Here is an 18,168-nt window from a genome sequence, read left to right on the forward strand (position 1 = left end):
AATCCAGTGCTTAAAATTATTTTACCATTTGTAAAATCTGTGCTGTAGGAAAGCCATGCTATCCTGAGTCTTTCACATTCCCCATGGCAATCATACCGCAGGGATACATGTTAGCAGTCTGAAAAGTTCTGGAATTTTTATTCCTTTGTAGCTCAAGTTTTCTTTTGGCACAATCCACTTATTCTCCAAGAAATGTTATTGAACATTTATTATATGTTAGACACTCTGACAGGACTGAGGATACAACTGTGAACAAGATATGCTTGGTCCCTACCTTTATGAGAATTACAGTTTAGGGAGAGAAAATAAAGATATTAAAATATATTGTAATGCTTGCTAATATAAGGAGGGAAACTCAGGGTACCAAGGAAAATGTAGAAAATGGCACATATCTCCAAAATAAGTGATGAGGAATGGTTTTCCAGAATGAAAGAAGCTGGAAAAGGAGCAGGAGTTAGACAGGTGAAAAATGGGGGAGGGTATTCCTGGCTTCCATTGAGAGAGGACAGAGAGAATACAAGTTATAGGAGCTGAACTAACATGTGTTAGTTCAGTGTGGCTGGAGTAGAGTGCAAAGGAGAGAGAGAGAGAGAGAGAGAGAGAGAGAGAGAGAGAGAGAGAGAGAGAGAGAGAGAGAGAGCGCGCGCGCGCGCGCGCAGGAGCGCAAAGCTAGGAAAGGCAGGATGTGAAAAGTGTCTGCTAAGCCCTTTTGATGTTACCCGAAGAGAACAGAAAGTCACAGAAAGTCACTTGGGAAGAACTGGCTTATATGTGTTTCTTAAAAAAGATTACTCATAGTCCTGGCCAGTGTGGCTCAGTTGGTTGCCGCTTGGATTCCCAGGAAGGGCACATATTATAATATTATACTTTGGTTGTGGGTTTGATCCCTGGTTGGGCATGTAAGGGATGTAAATGATTGATGTTTCTCTCTTTTCCTTCCCCTCTCTTTAAAACCAGTAAAGCATATCCTTGGGTGAGGATTTTTTAAAAAATCACTCATAAACAATAACTCTGTGTCTGGAAAAGAATAAGGACTCTATGACATTAGGGTAAGAGGTAAACTTAGCAAAGGAGGACCCCCAAATGAATTGAACTGAGTCACTATCTCAATCTTCTCCTCTTAAAAGTATCTCCTTTGCCCAAAGATAGCCGCTCATCAAACTTGGGGTTAACCTCCTCTGGTTGTACCCACTATCGCTGGACTCCCAGCTGGAGTCACTGGGTTATAGCATTGCCTAAGGAACACATACTCTTCCAACATGCTGCAACACGCAGAGCACACGTGATCTTGAAGGTTGACATACTGTGGCCTATTTAGCTAGTGGAGGCCACTATTAAGTTTTCGCCGATTGGAAATAAAAAGTCAGGAAAAGATCTGAGGGAGTTTCAGCAAGTTGATGATTATAACATAAAGAGATTACGTTATGTAATTTGGCGTTTTGACGTTGCATGAGGTTTTTCATCGGCCAGGTGGAGATGGAGACCCGGTCCAGGCTTTCAAGGGAAAGATGTCTGAGATAATGAGTGACCAGGACCCTGGTGACCACAATGGCTACGCCAAAGGGACCAACATGCATACCCCTGACCACCAGGGGCCGGATGGGAGAGTTGCCTAAAGCTGCCAGGCTGTTAGTGCAAGTGCTCCTTTTTAGAGAAAGAAACTGGTATGGCTGGAACCGGTTTGGCTCAGTGGATAGAGCATCGACCCGTGGACTGAAGGCTCCCGGGTTGATTCCAGTCAAGGGCATGTACCTTGGTTGCAGGCATATCCCCAGTAGGAGGTGTGCAGGAGGCAGCTGATCGATGTTTCTCTCTCATTGATGTTTCTAACTCTCTATTCCTCTCCCTTTCTCTCTGTAAAAAATCAATAAAATATATATTAAAAAAATATCTATAATAATAAAAGCATAACATGCTAATTAGACTGGGAATGCTTAAAAAAGCTGGTATGATGCCCATATGGCCTTCGGAGCACAAGGATGGTTAGTCCCCCTGGGGTCTTTTTTCTTGAAATGTCTCTGTGTCTCGCTCTTTCTGAACTTTTAGGCTACATGTCTGTCAGAGTTCAAAGCGGGCAGATGTACCAACTAGAAAGAGGATGCCACACAGATTTTTGTTTTCTGGTCTGGTCTGGGGTGGAGTTTGGGGTGGAGGGTGGTGGCTGAATGTCTGACTGAGTAAACCAATCTCACAGATTTCTGTGAGTGGCTCACAACCAATGCTCACACCGAAGGGCCAGGGCCAGGAGAGGACCCGGGGCGGACCCGCCCGCCGTGCGCCTCCGGGACCGGGCATGGGACCTGGAAAACCACGACAGCTCCAGGGCGACAGGGCCCTCGCTATGAACTCCAGCTCCCTTCCATGCCGTGTCCCTAAAGGGCTTATAAACCGGAGAGGGCCGTGGTTTCCGAAGTCTCCAAGTGCGTCTTCTCCGGTCCCCTCCCTGGCCCAGAGCTCCCGTCTATTTCTTTCCATCATATATGTTCGGGCTTTTTCCTTACCTCCGCTTGTGGCGTCACTCCCTCCAAGCCCCACAGGAGCGACCCTCAGGTGCTCACACTCCCGTCCCCGTTTCGGTCAGTCACTAAGGGGGGGGGTTCGACGTTGGAAACTGGGAGGGAACCGCGGACCCCCTTCCCCACGAACGCCTCAGCCCTCGGGGCAGCGGTACCCGCGACGCGCAGGCTGAGGAGGGCCGGGCGGGCCGCGGCCCCTTTAAGGCCAGGCCACGCCCCCTCCTCGGGTACGGCCCGCGGTCGGTGGCGGCTTCTCTGGTGCTGACAAGATGGCGGCTGGCGGAGCTGTTGCCGCGGCGTCCGAGTGCCGGCTTCTGCCCTACGCGCTGCACAAGTGGAGCTCCTTCTCCTCCACCTACCTTCCTGAGTAAGTGCCGGGCCGTGGGCCGGTGCTACCCTTCTCCTCGGCGTCAGCTCGGCCGGGCCGGGCGGGCAGCGGAGGACGCCGAGCCCTTCGTGAGGCCCAGGCGGGGCCTGGTGAAGGGACGCGCGGCCTCGGAGTCAGTCCAGCCGCCGAGAGAGAGCTGGGCCGCCCCCGATTCCTGAGGGAAGTTGGAGCGGAGGGAGAGCGAGGTTGCGGGGAAGGGGCGAGGTCCGCGGCGGGCCTGGGAGGCTTCCACCCGGAGCCGGGGATGCTGCGCCCGGGATCTGGGACTTGGAGGGCTTGGTGGGGGGCGGGCGGCTCGGGGAGATGGGACTGGAGGAGTCGCAGCTTTTGGGGTCCGGGCGGCGGGCAGCCGGGTGGGGATGTTTCTAAGGTCGTCCGAGCTGGCGGGAGGCGGGGGGACCCATAGTCCAGGTGAGGGCTGTCGGGGGCAAAGTGTAAAGCTGAGATGCGGGTTGTTTTGTTGTTGTTGTTGTTGTTGTTTTGAGGGGGTTGTCATTAAAAGTGATCAACAGCAAGACAGTGGTGAAACTTACGAAGACTGAAAAGTTGTGCAGTTCACCCGAGTCCTTGCAAGTGGGGAGATTTGCAGGGCGCATCCCCCCTCACCTCCCCCCTGCTGGGGTAAGTTCTAAAAAAGATAGGGAGTGGGCAGGAGGGACCTTGCAGAAGAGTCCCATTTCTATTATGGCTCAGAGCATGGATTTATATAGGCACAGAACGATTTCCCCAACCTAGAAACTCAACTGTAGGCGGAAAAGACTTACTTGAATGAACTTGAACTTCCAACACTGACCTGGTCTGGATCTCCGATTTAGATGTTAGAAAGAGTTCCGTTGCTGCCATTGCCTATGGGATGCATGCTGCATATGTTGTTTTTCTGTAGAAAAATTCCTTCCGAAATGCTGAAAGTACTTTAATGCAGGGTTTACTTATCTTTAACTTGTTTTGAGAGGAGCAGACCTACTTCCAGTTTTAAAATACAGATAGAGAAACTGATTTTAGTGAAGTTCTTAAGACTCGTGCAGTGCAGAGACACCTTGAAGAAAAGTGACAGTTGTGTGTGTGTGTGTGTGTGTGTGTGTGTGTGTATGTGTGTGTATGTGTGTGTGTGTGTCCCCCACGGGACCAATCATCTCATTAGACCAGAATGGTTTTATGAACAAAACACGTTGCAGATAATACACTTTTGTGTTTCTTGAACAAATGAAGTGACTAGGTCTGTGAAGCACATTCCAAGAAGTTTTCCACCTGTGTTTCAAAAATTCTTCACATCTTATCAATTTGATTTGTAGAATCCAATCCATCAAGAGTCTTGAAACAGAGTGGTGGCTAGAAGAATCCAACTCTGGATTGCCAGGCCATTGTCCTGTTGGCCAGGTCAAGGGTTGGCAGGCAGGCCTTCAGTGGGATCTGAAGGGGGCCAGGTGACCTGTGGTCTGTCTCATCTGGCCTGTGTATCTTATTGATGGCTGCTGCATGGCCGTGACCTGATTGGTGCTGGATGAAACTTCTAATTTGAGAGTGAGCCAGGTAAACATTCCTATCCCTCTGCTGGAGTTGAAATGTGGCCCCCTAGGTACTTGACTTCTGATTTTCAGGGCTACGGAGTTTTTGAACCTGAAGATAACATCATTTTTCTATACCCAGGTTAGAATCCCAGACTATTGGGGGATTGGGTGGCACTGTTTGATCCAATAACTGTGAAGATACTTGCCTGGTCTTGAGTTAAGCTACTTCCAGGATTTCACTCCTCAAGGGTCTCAAGTCCCATCTGAGTTACCAGTAATAAGGGAAGAGTACATTTCAAGCAGGGAATGACCTAATGGGATGGCAACTTGACCGTGACTTATGTCTCTTTATCCTGGCCCCAGAGCACTAGTTTTGGGGTTGGAAGGCAGCTTTTTGAAATTGGAGAAATCTGTTATGATTTTCTCAAATATAGTCATAAACTCATATTTAATGTATATTTAACTTTCAAACACTTTCAACTATAGTGTCTTATTTAATGTCTATAATAGGCTGTTGACTTATGCAATATAGATTTTATTTTAAAGCACTAAACTATTATAATAGAAGAGTGATCTGAACTTTTTTCTTTGAAGGAATGTAGTTGAGTATTACAGAGCTTGAATTTGGGAGTTTTGTGTCTGCTGGATTGGTGTATGCCATACCTAAATTGTAAAACTCTTTTTGGTACTGAACTTCTTTTAGCAAGTAATGATGCTACAGCTTTGTGTGATAGGAAGTGTAAGAAGGGATAGACTTTCCTTATATTTGTCATAAAATCCTAATAGCAACTGCTCTATCTTTGCTGACCTTGAGAGTCATGTTAAGGTATTTCCTAAGCAGGTCTAATATTAAGTAAAGCCATTTGTTGAAATTTTCTACAGAGTAGCAAATATTTATTGATTACAAGTCACAGGCATTTTGAGGAGTAATAATGTAATGACAACCAAGGGAAACATAATGTGCCTTCAATATGCTAGTCTCTCTTATAAACACTTTAAAGGTTTAATCCTTTAAAACAATTGTGTGAGGAATCTACATTTTTGAAGAAATGGGCATGAGGAAGTTAAAACATGCCTAAAACTAAGGTCACACTGTTATATGGAGGCAAGATTTGGACCCAGGCAGTCTGGCTCCATAGTACATGGTCTTAACTATAGTACTGCTACGCTTCTACACTAACGTGGAGACAGGAAATCAGAGGTTTGAAAGACTTGTTGTATTAAAGGCACTTACATTTTAGTTGTGTAAAGATGTGAAATTATGAAAAAAATAGAAAAGTTCAGATTTTTGTTTTCTTCCTAAGGACTTATAATTGCAGAAACAAACATTTCCCGTTATGACCCTTTTAGATTTATTAGGACTTAAATTTTTTTTTAAAGCAAATCTAGATATAGATAATGTATTTTTACTTTGAAACTAGTGAAGTGGCCCCTTATCTTTTCAGTGTGCTTAAGAAAACTTGATTTGTATTTTACTTTTTTTCCTGAAATTTATACCTAACTTGGGAATTAAGAGACATACACTTACTTAAATGATGAATAATTCTTAGAATTACATGTACTTTTTAAAAATATTAGAATATTTTAAAAACTGCTAATCCCTATACTCAAATATTTTATTGCTATAGCTAATAGTGATACCACAATTTACTGAGTAGCTACTTATATGCAATATGATTTTTATATCTAGTTTTATCTAATCTTACAAACCTGCAAGATAGGTATTATATCTGTTTTGCAGATGAGGAAACTGAGATATGTAAAAGTTAAATAACTTTTAAAGAGGCTTGGCAAGTTCTGTGACTTAAAAACTGGCACATGCCTCTACTTACAACCACCACTTACTGGGTATCTTCTAGTTTTCTTCAGGCACTAGGCTTACCACTTGTAGTTTTTTTTGTTTTTGTTTTTTTAATATTTTATTGATTTTGTACAGAGAGGAAGGGAGAGAGATAGAGAGTTAGAAACATTGATGAGAGAGAGTCATCGATCAGCTGCCTCTTGCACACCCCCTACTGGGGATATGCCCGCAACCAAGGTACATGCCCTTGACCGGAATCGAACCCGGGACCCTTCAGTTCCCAAGCCGACGCTCTATCCATTGAGCCAAACCGGTCTCGGCTGTAGTTTTTTATTTAGTCTTTTACAAAAACTCTATGATAAGTATTATCATTTTATTTTATAGCTAGGGAAACTGAGAGGTAAGTTAACTTGCCCAGGTCTAAGAGTTGAAAAGGTAGGAGATAAGATTCTGATCTTGGGCCTATGACTTCTATTACCAAAGCTCCTTCACTATTTTACTGGACTATAATATGTGCCAGGTCGGGAATACAGATAAGAAATGCTATCAGATTAGAACAGAGAGGGAACGATATTTAGGTCTATTTTATCTTTACATTTATGGCTTTAATATATTAATATGAAAATTGGAAGGACTGTTGAAAGTATTTTTTATACATTAAGTAATTTCATTGATTTGGAATGATTTGTGTTTACATATTATTTAAAGACATCATAAGTTTAGATAGTAAAATTTGATGAATCGTTGTGTTTACCTTTTTTCTATGTCTTTGTTTCTTAAAATCAAACATTGATCAAAATTGTTTTTTATGTTAACATATAGTTCATAGTAAAAGTGATATATATGATTTGACTACTAGGATAGGAAGTGAACCTATTTCAACTATTTTAAAATTTCACATTTAAAAAAGAATTTGTATTTTTTTTCTAATTGCAAAACATTCTAAGAAAAATTTTTTGTGGAATATTTGCAAAATATTGACCCACAAAAACAACATAAATTACTCTTAATACTACCGTGTTTCCCCGAAAATAAGACATCCTCCGAAAATAAGACCTAGCGCATGGAAAGATAAGACATCCCCTGAAAATAAGACCTAGCGCAACTTTGGGAGAAAAAATTAATATAAGACACTGTCTTATTTTTGGGGAAACAGGGTACTACCCCAAAATAACTCATCACTCTTTGATATATATTATTACAGATATTTCATTGTATCTGTATGTATATTTCAGTTTTGTTTTGGCTTTTGTTTGCTATTCTGTATTTTTTTTTCTTTAATGCATAGTAAATATATCCTCATGTTATTAAATAGTCCTCAGTATTAGCAGTTTATTTAATTGATTCCCTATTCAATATACATAGGCTTTGGGCTTCTTTTGTTTTTGTTTGTTTTTCTTTGACAGTTATGAGTAATGTGACAGTGTGCTTTACAGAAACAAATCTTGAAATTATTTATGATGAGTTCCTAGATAATGAATTGTTGGATTAAAACTATTTATTTTCTTACTGTCTGTGTAGGAAACTTTCTGTTTGATGTACCTTGGCTTTAGTTTGACATTATCCTTAGTAAGTTGGGATTACAAATGTGGTTTTGATCGGACAAGTCCTTAGAAATGTATCTTGCAACCCCAAGTATGAGTTGGAGACTGTCATACTTTTCCTTTCCCTAAACTGAGATTAGACACTGTCATTGTTTGGGAACCTTACTGGCCACTGAAAGTTTTGGTAGTCTCAGTCTGGTAATCTTAACAACTTTAGAAAAATAAGATTCTCATGATAAAGAAAAAGTATCATTAGGTGGATGGAGGTCTAGACATTGAATCTGCAGAACTGGCTCCTGGAGCTAGAACTTTGTGACATTTAGCAAAATATGATTCTTCTCTGAGTATCTTTAGTTTCCTTATGCAGAACTTGTTATCTTGACCCAATGCTGGGAAATTTTATATTATGTTAAAATAATTTTCCTGCTCATAGGCAAATGGTCCTATTATTTGCATAAACTTTTAGGTAAATGTAGTAGATTTTTAATAAATGATTTTTGAGCCCGATATAGGGACTTGGTGATGTTTTACATGTAGATAAGATACATTTCAGCAATTTGTGGTGATGTAAATTTGCTTTATTTCAATCATTCAAAATTATTTTAATTTTAGAGATATAGCTATTAGCACATAAAAATATGGTGATTTTCTTTATATTTATTTTAGGGTTTCTGGTACCTCTTGGATCTGTAGCATGACTCATCAATTCTGAAAAAAAATTGAGATTCTTCAGATACTGTTTCTGCCCCACTCCTCTTTTTCTTCCCTCTATGACATTGTTTCCCAAAGTGTAGTACGCTTACCCTCAGGGGTATGGGAAGAGTTTGGTGGGGGTACTCTTTGCACCAGAGTTTGGTGGGAATATGCACTGCACCGTGCTTAGCTGCGCCTAATTCTACGTTCTCATGAGTACGAGGGGTACTCAGCGTTATAAAAATTATAGAAGGGGTACACATATGTCAAAAGTTTGGGAAACACTGCTCTATGACACCAATTAAATCTGTATTATATATTTGGTCATGTCCCATTTGTCCCTTACACTTTCTATTTTTTTCTCTCCTTATTCCATTCTGGATAGGTTTGACTTGCCTGTGTTCCAGCTCACAAATTCTCTATTCAGCTATGCTCAGTCTGATTTTAACCCTATCTTTTTTTTTTTTTTTTTTTTTTTTTTACTGATTTCAGCTATAGTGTTTTTTTTTAGGGCTAGAATTTTCAGTTGGTATTCCCTCCCCTATCCCTTCTCTCTTCATAATAGATTCTAATTCTCTGGTGAAAACCTCCAAATTGTCATATAATTTCTTGAACATATCAATCAAACTACTTTAAAGCTTGTCTCTGAAAACTTCATAGATCTGTTCCTCTCATTTTTTCCTTTTGTTTAAGTATCTTGGTTGGTCTAGTAGTTATTGTAATTTTTATTATTTTTAATAACTTTTAATTGAATGCCAGACATTATATGCAGATTTAAACGCAATTACAGTTGCAAACCTAGTAAATATATTTCTCTAGAGAGGATTCACCCATCTTTTGGTAGGAGAGTAGAATAGAGGCAACTCACCTCAACAATCAAGAACTAAGTTGACTTAAAGTTGGGTTTTAGGTTTTGTAAACCTCTAGTTTGCCCAACTTTGGTAACCCTGCAGGGAACCTAGCCAAGAGACTGGTTTTTTTATTGGTCCTCTCCTGCTTTTGTCTCTTCAGCAGGATGGGAGTCCTAAAAGCTTTTCCTTGCTTTTCAATTGCTTTCTGCTGTTTTTGTTTATTTGTTTGTTTTTTAGTTTCTTGCTTTGTATAGTTTAAGAATCAACAAATGCCTCAAGAGGGACATCAGTACATAGTGTTGTTGGCTTTCCTCTGTGTCTCCCTTCATTATGGAATATTGACTTCTTAAGTCCTGGGTGTTAAGGCAAGATCCAACTACCAAGTTTTGTTCCTTTGGCCCTGTGAAAGTATTAAAAGCTCTGCTGGCTTTTCTGCTCGTTAGTGGCTGTCCTTTCCTGGTTTCTCAGTCCATTTCCTTGTGCCATTAAATAAATGGAATGAACTGAGAGAGGGAAACTGTACAGGATGTGGGACTCATTTCTATTAGGTTTTTTTGTTTTGTTTTGTTTTGTTTTTTGGCATTCCAGTCTTAGTTCCTCAGAAAGTCTCTTGATATGTTAAGAACTTTTTTCATCCTATATGTTATACAGCATTTTTAGTTTTAAAAGGGAATAAAAGTTGTGTCTGAAACTTCTACAGGCTATTTTCTCATATCCAGAAGCAGAAAACTGTGTTTAGTTCTATGGAATAGACTTATACCTTGTAGGTTATAAATTTCTTATAATAATATTAATGTAGTAACCTGACACTTGAGCCCCATATTTTTTTGTTCAGTATTTTTCTTCATTTTTTCTTTTGTCACTTTTAAGTCCTTATTACTAATATCTGATGGGAAAAATTATGAAATAAACATAACATTATTTGTTTAAAATTGTTTTAAGTACTTATTGACTTGGAATTAAAATGAGATTTTTATTCTTGGTTATGTTGATTTGTAAATCTCTTGAGACTTACTTGTTTATGAAGTCCAGAAATTGAGAGTTTAATCTTTGCCAGAAATATATAGTTATTTTCCTTTCCTGGTAATGTAATTTTTATACTGCCTACCTTTTTACTAGAATTTTTATGAGAATATTATATTTATGTGAAGACAATGTTTAGAAGGAAGATACTTGGGTCTAATATAAAGTTGTTGGTTTGTAAATATTGTCAGTATTTAGTACAATTTCCTTTTCCTTACATTCCTTTAGTATGACTGATTTTTATTATATCACCTATGTATTTGTTGTTTAAGGTATGTTGTTTTGTATAAATAGCAACAGTAAATTATTTTTAGCATCCTTCAATACGTACCCTTTTCCTTCCTTTCATTGTCCCCTTTTCTCCTTTCCCTCTGACTTAAGTAGTTCTAGCAGAGAGCTATAAAACCTAACTACTTATTCTTTAGCTGTTGCTAAAATGTTGCTTTTTCAGGAAACCTTGTCTTACCCTGTCCCCCCAATATGTCTGGCATCCCTTCCTCTGCTCCAACAGTTAAATGCTTTCATACAAATGTATACTTTTCTCATATGTCACTTTATACAATTTTATTATGCATTTATTTGTGTGGTTACTTGATTAATAGCTATCCCTCCAACTAAACCACAGGCTTCAAAGAAACTATGGAAAATTTCCTCCTTCCCTCATGTCATTGTAGTCCAGCATAATGTTTATTAAATTAATAAGTGAGTGAATTAGCTAGCACAAAAATAATAATTGTTCTGTAGTTATGGATATATACATCTACTTTTCTTTCTTTTTTTAATAGGATATTTATTTATTTTTAAATATATTTTATTGATTTTTTACAGAGAGGAAGAGAGAGGGATAGAGAGTTAGAAACATCGATGAGAGAGAATCATGGATCAGCTGCCTCTTGCACACCCTCTACTGGGGATGTGCCCGCAACCAAGGTACATGCCCTTGACCAGAATCGAACCCAGGACCTTTCAGTCCGCAGGCCGACATTCTATCCATTGAGCCAAACTGGTTTGGGCATCTATTTTTCTTATAGTTACATACATACACATAGAAAAAGATCTGAAATCTAAAACAAAAAGAAAAAGATAAGAAAAATGTTAGTGAAAAGTTTAGACATGGTAGGTAGCCTTGATCCAGAAGCTCCACTTTTGTATTTTCATGGTTTAATGAACAGATGATACTTTTTGACCAGGACATATATAGGTCTAAGTTAAGTGGGACACAGGTTGGATTTCAGCTTTTACTCCTTAGTGGGTTCTTGTGCAAAAAGTGCAACCTGTGCAACAGTATATAGCAGCCCTGCACATTATATCTGATAATAGACCTAGAAAGATACCAGAAAAAAAAGAGAGAGAGAGAGAGAGAGAGAGAGAGAGAGAGAGAGAGAGAGAGAGAGAGAGAGAGAAGGTTGAAATTTTAAAAATAGAGGAAAATTTTTCTGAGCTCAAGAAAGATTGAAGTCATTAGTTTGGAAAGGCCTGATAAATGTCAAGAGATTGAGAAAAAAAAATACCCCCAAGAAGTATACATTCTGATGTATGAGCCTAGTGCTAGAAAGCTGTTCACATGAACACTTGGAGGAAGCCACATATGCTGCAGGAGCAGGATGCTGAAAAACATCTGTAGTGCAGGCGTCTTCCGGGTAAGCATACCTGAACAAGGGAGCGAAACCACTCCTTGTTTCTTGAGGTAATTCTCCTGCCCCCCTCTGCTGACAACGCTTAACTTTTGCCAGCTGGCAAAGGAAAATTACTTTAAAAAGGGCCCAAATTCATTTTCAAAGAGTAGGCAAAAAGGGTGAATTTGGAGGTGAGAGGGAATCTATACTAATAAAAGGGTAATATGCTAATTAGACCTGGAGACTTTCCAGATGTTCTTCAGGACACAGCCATGGTGGTGGGGCCAGGCAGAGGTGGTTAGGGATGATCAGGCCAGGAGGGGAGGCCAGGTTGGGGGCGAGCAGGCTGGCAGGGGGAGCCAGTTGGGGGGGAGCAGGCCAGGTGGGGGGGAGCAGTTGGCTGCGAGAAGGCCAGTGGTGGGCGAGGGGGCAGTTGGGGGCAAGCAGGCAGATAGGCAGGTGAATAGTTATGAGCCAGCGGTCTCGGATTATGAGAGGGATGTCCCAGATTGGAGAGGGTGCAGGCTGGGCTGAGAGACACCTTCCTCTCCCTGCATGAATTTTATGCACCAGGCCACTAGTAGGTCCATAATTGGCACACCTATACTTTAGCTTTTGATGTGATCTTTTATTAGTAAACTTTCTCAGTGTTCCATTTATATTTAAGCTGGTTAAGTCTGTTTAGTGTCTGAAGCTTTCGTTTTGGATCACTTGATGATGCCCAGTATTGTTTTAGTTGAATTAATATTACCAGTAAGCTTTTACATTTTCATTTTCCATTCATTCTTATAAAACTGCGATAAAATATTTTTTTAAATTATAAAAATGGACACTGGGAGTCCTTTGGAAACGAATGGCTGGCATTTTGGGCATGTTAGCATGTAGGATCTTGACTGGCATAATATTTTAAAGTATTAGTTTATCAACTGATGAACATTCTAAATGTGATAAAGGAAAGGTGGGAGCATTAAGCATGTATAGGTAATACATATAAGTTGTCTGAAAGCTGAATAAAGAGAATTGATTATCATCTGTAATAAACTTGTTCAAAATTTTATTGTCAAACTGCTTGCATTCCATATAATAATTTAAAAAGTCAGAAAAACCCTTCAAATTTATATTTGGGCTACAGTGATCAATAATGTGACATATCTTATTAAGCTTTGAGGAGAGCATTTAAACCAAACAGTCCTGAGCCTTATTCTATAGTTGTGAATTGTGAATTTTACATGAACAGACATGTGTAGAACTTAAATTTTAAAAGACCAACATATAATTAGAGTTATATAAATCAATGACACACTTTGTAAAGTTTATATTGATACAGAGATTTCAGGAGAAATTTTACTCCAAATTAGACAAAAGTAATGTAAATAAGATTTTTTGTTTGTTTGTTTTTGTGGAGAGTGATATTCATTGTGGTAATATTTGGTCTAAAGTACTTTAGAAATTTTTTTTTCTTAGTTTATCACCATCATTTATGAAATCAGACATAGGGAAAGAACTAGGTCTGGGGACAACACGTGCATGGTCTTAATATAGCAAACACTTAGCCTGCCCTGATTATTACCAAATCAGAACAGCAGGAGTATTTGCAGTGAATTTTAAAAATAGATTTAAGAATAGTTAATGTGTTTTTCAAATGATTATAGATCCTTTGTAGTATTTCTGAGGATTTAGAGTTTTTAAAATGCCGTGCTATAGGACTTAAGAGGTGAAAAATATCTATTAAGAACATGTTAAACTCAAAGTTAACATTAACTTACCAGACACCGAATAACTGCACAAATTAATAAGTGTAACACAAATAAACCTATTTTTCTTGTTCTCTGAAAGTGACTAATGATGTGGTAATCGGCTGCTAAAATACTCTCTGCTAGTATTAGTGGAGAGATATGGTGGCCTATAAGGGAAATTAATGCAACATGATTATAGTAATCATTCATTAGCGAACATTGTAGTTCATTATTAATAATTATATACAATAGGATACTGTAAAAAATTAAGCTACTAAATTTTTTTAAAAACGTTTCTTACATAGTGTTATATTGGCTGGGCTGCAAAAATATTCATTGGCATGGGCTGCAAGTTTGACATGCTTAAGAGGGTAGGGGGAGAAATCTCACAAAATGAATGCATTTGGATTAGTTAATATTGGTTTGATCTCTCACCATTAGCACAATTTGAATTATTGCGTTAATCTGAGGGGAAGAGTTAGATCTGGTACAAAGGAAAACATGAAAAAATCTAAACAGTGTAGCATAGAGAGAACACTGAACAAGGACAGGAGACTTGGGTTCTAATCCCAGTTCTGCCACCAATTATTTGGTAATTTTGGATCAATCATTAATTTCTCTGGCCTTTTTTAATTTTCATACGAAGTGAGAGGATTAGATTAAGGCCTTTTTGGTACAGGATTATAGCAAGATGTTGATATTACAGAATAGTGTTTTGTTTTTTTAAATAAATGTACCTCCTCCGTTACACATCTAGTAACTCAAATTAAGCTGAATTATTTGCCCAACAAAGATATTTTGGGAACTTGATTTAGTAAGAAGGTGATTATGATTATTTTCATGTAATTAATTATATGTAAATGCAGCTTTTGAGGGTGCTTGGAAAAAGTTTGATATCTTAAATCTCTAATTTTTTTGTAGATATATTGTTATTTTGTCTGAGGTTTGGAGATGTGCATATTAAGGAGTAAACCTTTTCCATATCATGTCTAACTTTAATGGTCTTTGCTTTAGATAGAAAAGGACAATTTTTACTTTTGAAATATATTCTGAAGGGCCAGTTGTTTAATTTTAGAAAAGATTGTGATTCAAGCCTTTTGAGGAGTATTTTTATATGGCTGTCTCAGCAAATTTTTCTGTTGTTTGGAGACCCCTAAACCACATTAGCTAGCTTTCTGATTTTGTGCTAGTGAGGGTTTCCAATTTTACCATTCTGTATGGGAATGTTTGTTTATTTTGTTGCCACTCTCTTTTCCCCAGTGATTGCTGCATTTTACTTATGTGGAGTATGTACACATAAGTATGTGATCCCAAAGTGCTTTGAATCCTTAGAGATAATTGCTACAGGCTCAAACATTTTCAAGTGCCTGGTAATAAGGTGACTTGAGTTTTGCTCTGGGTATTGATAAGCAGATGCCTACTATTTGTTTGGCCATTGACATCCTGCAATTTTCAATAATGACTCTTCAGAGTGTAATGTAGGTATTAATTTTGAAATGGAGAAACTTAGGCCAGTAAGAGTGTAACCAAGGTCATTTATTGGAAACAGAGTTTAGAGTCCACATCTTAATTCTTTAAATTCAGTCATATTTTCTACATGACTAGAGTATATTATCAGTGTGAAAAAATTTTAAATTTTATTAATATAAACTTTTTTTGTCAATGAAAATGATATCATTGTGTGTCCAGGGTACACTTAAAGCATTATGAAATGTACCTGTGCTTAATTTTCTCCATCTTTTTTTGTCTGTTAAATTGGGAGAGATCATTTTAGGTTAGTTCTTTCTCTTATACTTTGGATCTTATTCTGATTTTGTTCATTCAGTTATCTCTTTTTTTCCCCTATGTTATCCACCACTCAGTTTCTACTTCTGCCCCATTCAATGCCCATTGGACCAACTTTCATTAGTCTTAAAAAACTGCCTTAATCTCACATGTCCCGTTTATCTGCTTCCCTAACAGCTACACTTCCAAGATCTTGTGTGTTTGCTGTCATCATCACTCTACTAATTCATTCATTCAGAAACTTTTAATGAACATTTTCCAAGCACACTCAGCAATAGAGAAAAATGAATACTAATAATTCCATCTTCAACAACTATCAGCATTTTGCCTGACTTTTTATAAAACAATTTGCACTCATCTCATTTTCTTCCTTCTGGTATGTTTTAAGGTTAATATAAAATGAATATAAGATTATTTCATTCTTAAATATTTCTATTGATATATGCATCAAGAAGAGGACATTGTGTTAGTTTCTGATTGCTCTATAACAAATTATCACAAACTTAGCAGCCTCGAATAATACACATTTATTGCACAGTTTATGAGGGTCAAGATTTTGGCCATAGTTTACTATGTAGGTGTCCTCTGCTTCAAATCTGTTACAGGTGTTGGCAAAGGATGGGGTTTTATCTTGAGTTTTGAGTGGGAAAAAATCTGCATTTAAGCTCATGTAATTGTTGGCAGGATTGTTTCTTGAAAGTTGTTTGATGGTGCCCTTAGTTCTTTTCCAATTTTCCCAACACCATTTATTGAAGAGACTGTCTTGACTCCATGGTATGCTCTTACCTCCTTTGTCAAATATTAATTGAGCATAATGGCTTGGGTATATTTCTGGAGTCTCTGTTCTGTTCATTGATCTTTTTGTCTTGTGCCAGTACCAGACTGTTTTGATTACAGTGGCTTTGTAATATAACTTGATATTTGGTATTGTGATCCCTCCAACTTTGTTCTTCTTTCTCAAGATTGCTGTGATTATTCAGGGTTTTTTTGGTTCCATATAAGTTTTTGAAGTGTTTGTTCATATTGTGAAATATGCTGTTAGTATTTTAATGAGGATTGCATTGAATCTATGAATTGCTTTGTGTAGTATGGACATTTTAACCTTGTTAATGAAAGATGAAATAGAGTGGGGTTGCCGGAGACCAGGATGCCAGGACACAGGCTTTATTGAAGAGAAGAGTACCACTGCTGGCTGCTTCCAGAGAGAAAGCAGGAGAGAGTGAGGATCGGAGTACAAGCACTTTTTAAGGGGAGGATAGGGAACGGGGCTTAGGGAACTTAGCACACGCTAATTGGTGGTTTCATGTAAGGCCTATGATTAAGGACCTAAGGACTTAGGAATTGGGGGCTTTAGGGTATTTGACAGGTGCTGATTGGTGGTTCAGTGCTCAGGAATGTCCGGCTGCAGGTGGAGTTTACGTCTGTCCATCAGTTGGAGGAAGGGAAGATCTATCATTTAATTCAACCAATCCATGAACATTGTATATTCTTCCACTTGTTTATATCTTCCTCTGTCTCTTTTTTCAATATCCTGTAGTTTTCTGAGTGCAATTATTTTACCTCCTTGATTAAGTTTATTCCTGAGTATCTTTTTTAATTTTAATTTTTATTTATTTCAGAGAGGAAAGGAGATGGAGAGATAGAAACATCAATGATGAGAGAGAATCATTTATCTCTGCCTCTTGCCCACCCCCCACTCAGAATCCAGCCTGAAACCTGGGCATGAGCCCAGTCTGGAATTGAACCATGACCTCCTGGTTCATGGGGTGACACTCAACTATTGAGCCACACCCTCTGGGCATCACCGTGTGGCTTTAAGCAGGCCCTATACACAAATGGACTGCGGATGGAAACTCAAGGGCATGCAGACCCTATACACAAATGGAATGCAGATGGAAATGCAAACCAAGCTAACTGTGCTTTATTATAGTGTAGAGACTCTGGTCAGTGGCTTTAATTTTAGCCCTTCTGAACAGGATTAGACTTTTTCCATAGCAAGACAGAGGGAGATGGGACCTTGGAAGGGAACCCCCTTAATTTTACATAATAAAGTGTTCCACCATCCTTTTGTGAGGGCCTCAGGAAATTCTTTTCCCTGTGGTACCCCAAGAACTCCTTTCCACCAGTGACAGGTGGGGATGTAGAGGGCACCCTACAAGAGCACAAAGAAGGCAAAAAGGTTGTTCTCATCTCAACCTTGAGAGCTATTGTAGTATAAGTTCTTTGTCTTTTCTCCATCAATGTTATTACACTAGAGGCCCAATGCACAAAAATTCATGCAAGAATGGGCCTTCCTTTCCCTGGCTGCTGGCACTGCCTTTGCTCTGGCTCGGAGCTGCTTTTCTGCTTTCCCACACTACCCAGAGGCCCAGAGCAGCTGGGGCGGGGCGGGGCAGGGTAGACCATCTTTGTTGAGTTAATTTGCATATTCACTCCTGATTGCCTGGTGGGCGTAGCGAAGGTACAGTCAATTTATATCTTAGTCTTTTTATTAGTGTAGATACAACACTTGATTAATCACGTATGTATTGTAAACTACTTTTTCCCTTCACTTAATATGTAATGAACATTTGCAACTATACTAAAGTCAAGCTGTAGAATACATCATGATTACATGGTATTAATATTTTATAACGTAAGTATGTCATAATTTGTTTAATGAATTCCTTATTGTTAGACAACTAGGTTGTTTACACTCTTTGGCTGT

The 18,168-nt window shown here is 38.8% G+C and overlaps 1 protein-coding gene and 1 non-coding gene across 8 annotated transcripts in view; one reads left to right on the forward strand and one right to left on the reverse strand.

The window, feature by feature from the left end:
• Window positions 1–18,168, forward strand: part of MKLN1 (muskelin 1) — a 303,397-nt gene that overhangs the window by 157,876 nt on the left and 127,353 nt on the right. For 2 of the 7 annotated variants that reach the window (XM_036427176.2, XM_036427168.2), the window contains exon 1: window positions 2,729–2,883. The exons of 3 other annotated variants lie outside the window; for them this stretch is intronic. In XM_036427176.2, the coding sequence (XP_036283069.1) occupies window positions 2,786–2,883 (98 nt within the window). In that variant the 5' untranslated portion in view covers window positions 2,729–2,785. Of the gene's footprint in view, window positions 1–2,725; window positions 2,884–18,168 lie in introns of those variants that run through there. 2 more of the 7 variants (XM_045576828.1, XM_036427151.2) reach the window with 2 other exon arrangements.
• Window positions 13,404–13,538, reverse strand: LOC118714613. The gene has a single exon (XR_004986621.1). It is a non-coding gene; the product is annotated as a small nucleolar RNA SNORA72 (small nucleolar RNA).

This window comes from Pipistrellus kuhlii, unplaced genomic scaffold (genome assembly GCF_014108245.1).
Source record: "Pipistrellus kuhlii isolate mPipKuh1 unplaced genomic scaffold, mPipKuh1.p scaffold_m20_p_10, whole genome shotgun sequence".
Classification (NCBI taxonomy): Eukaryota; Metazoa; Chordata; class Mammalia; order Chiroptera; family Vespertilionidae; genus Pipistrellus; species Pipistrellus kuhlii.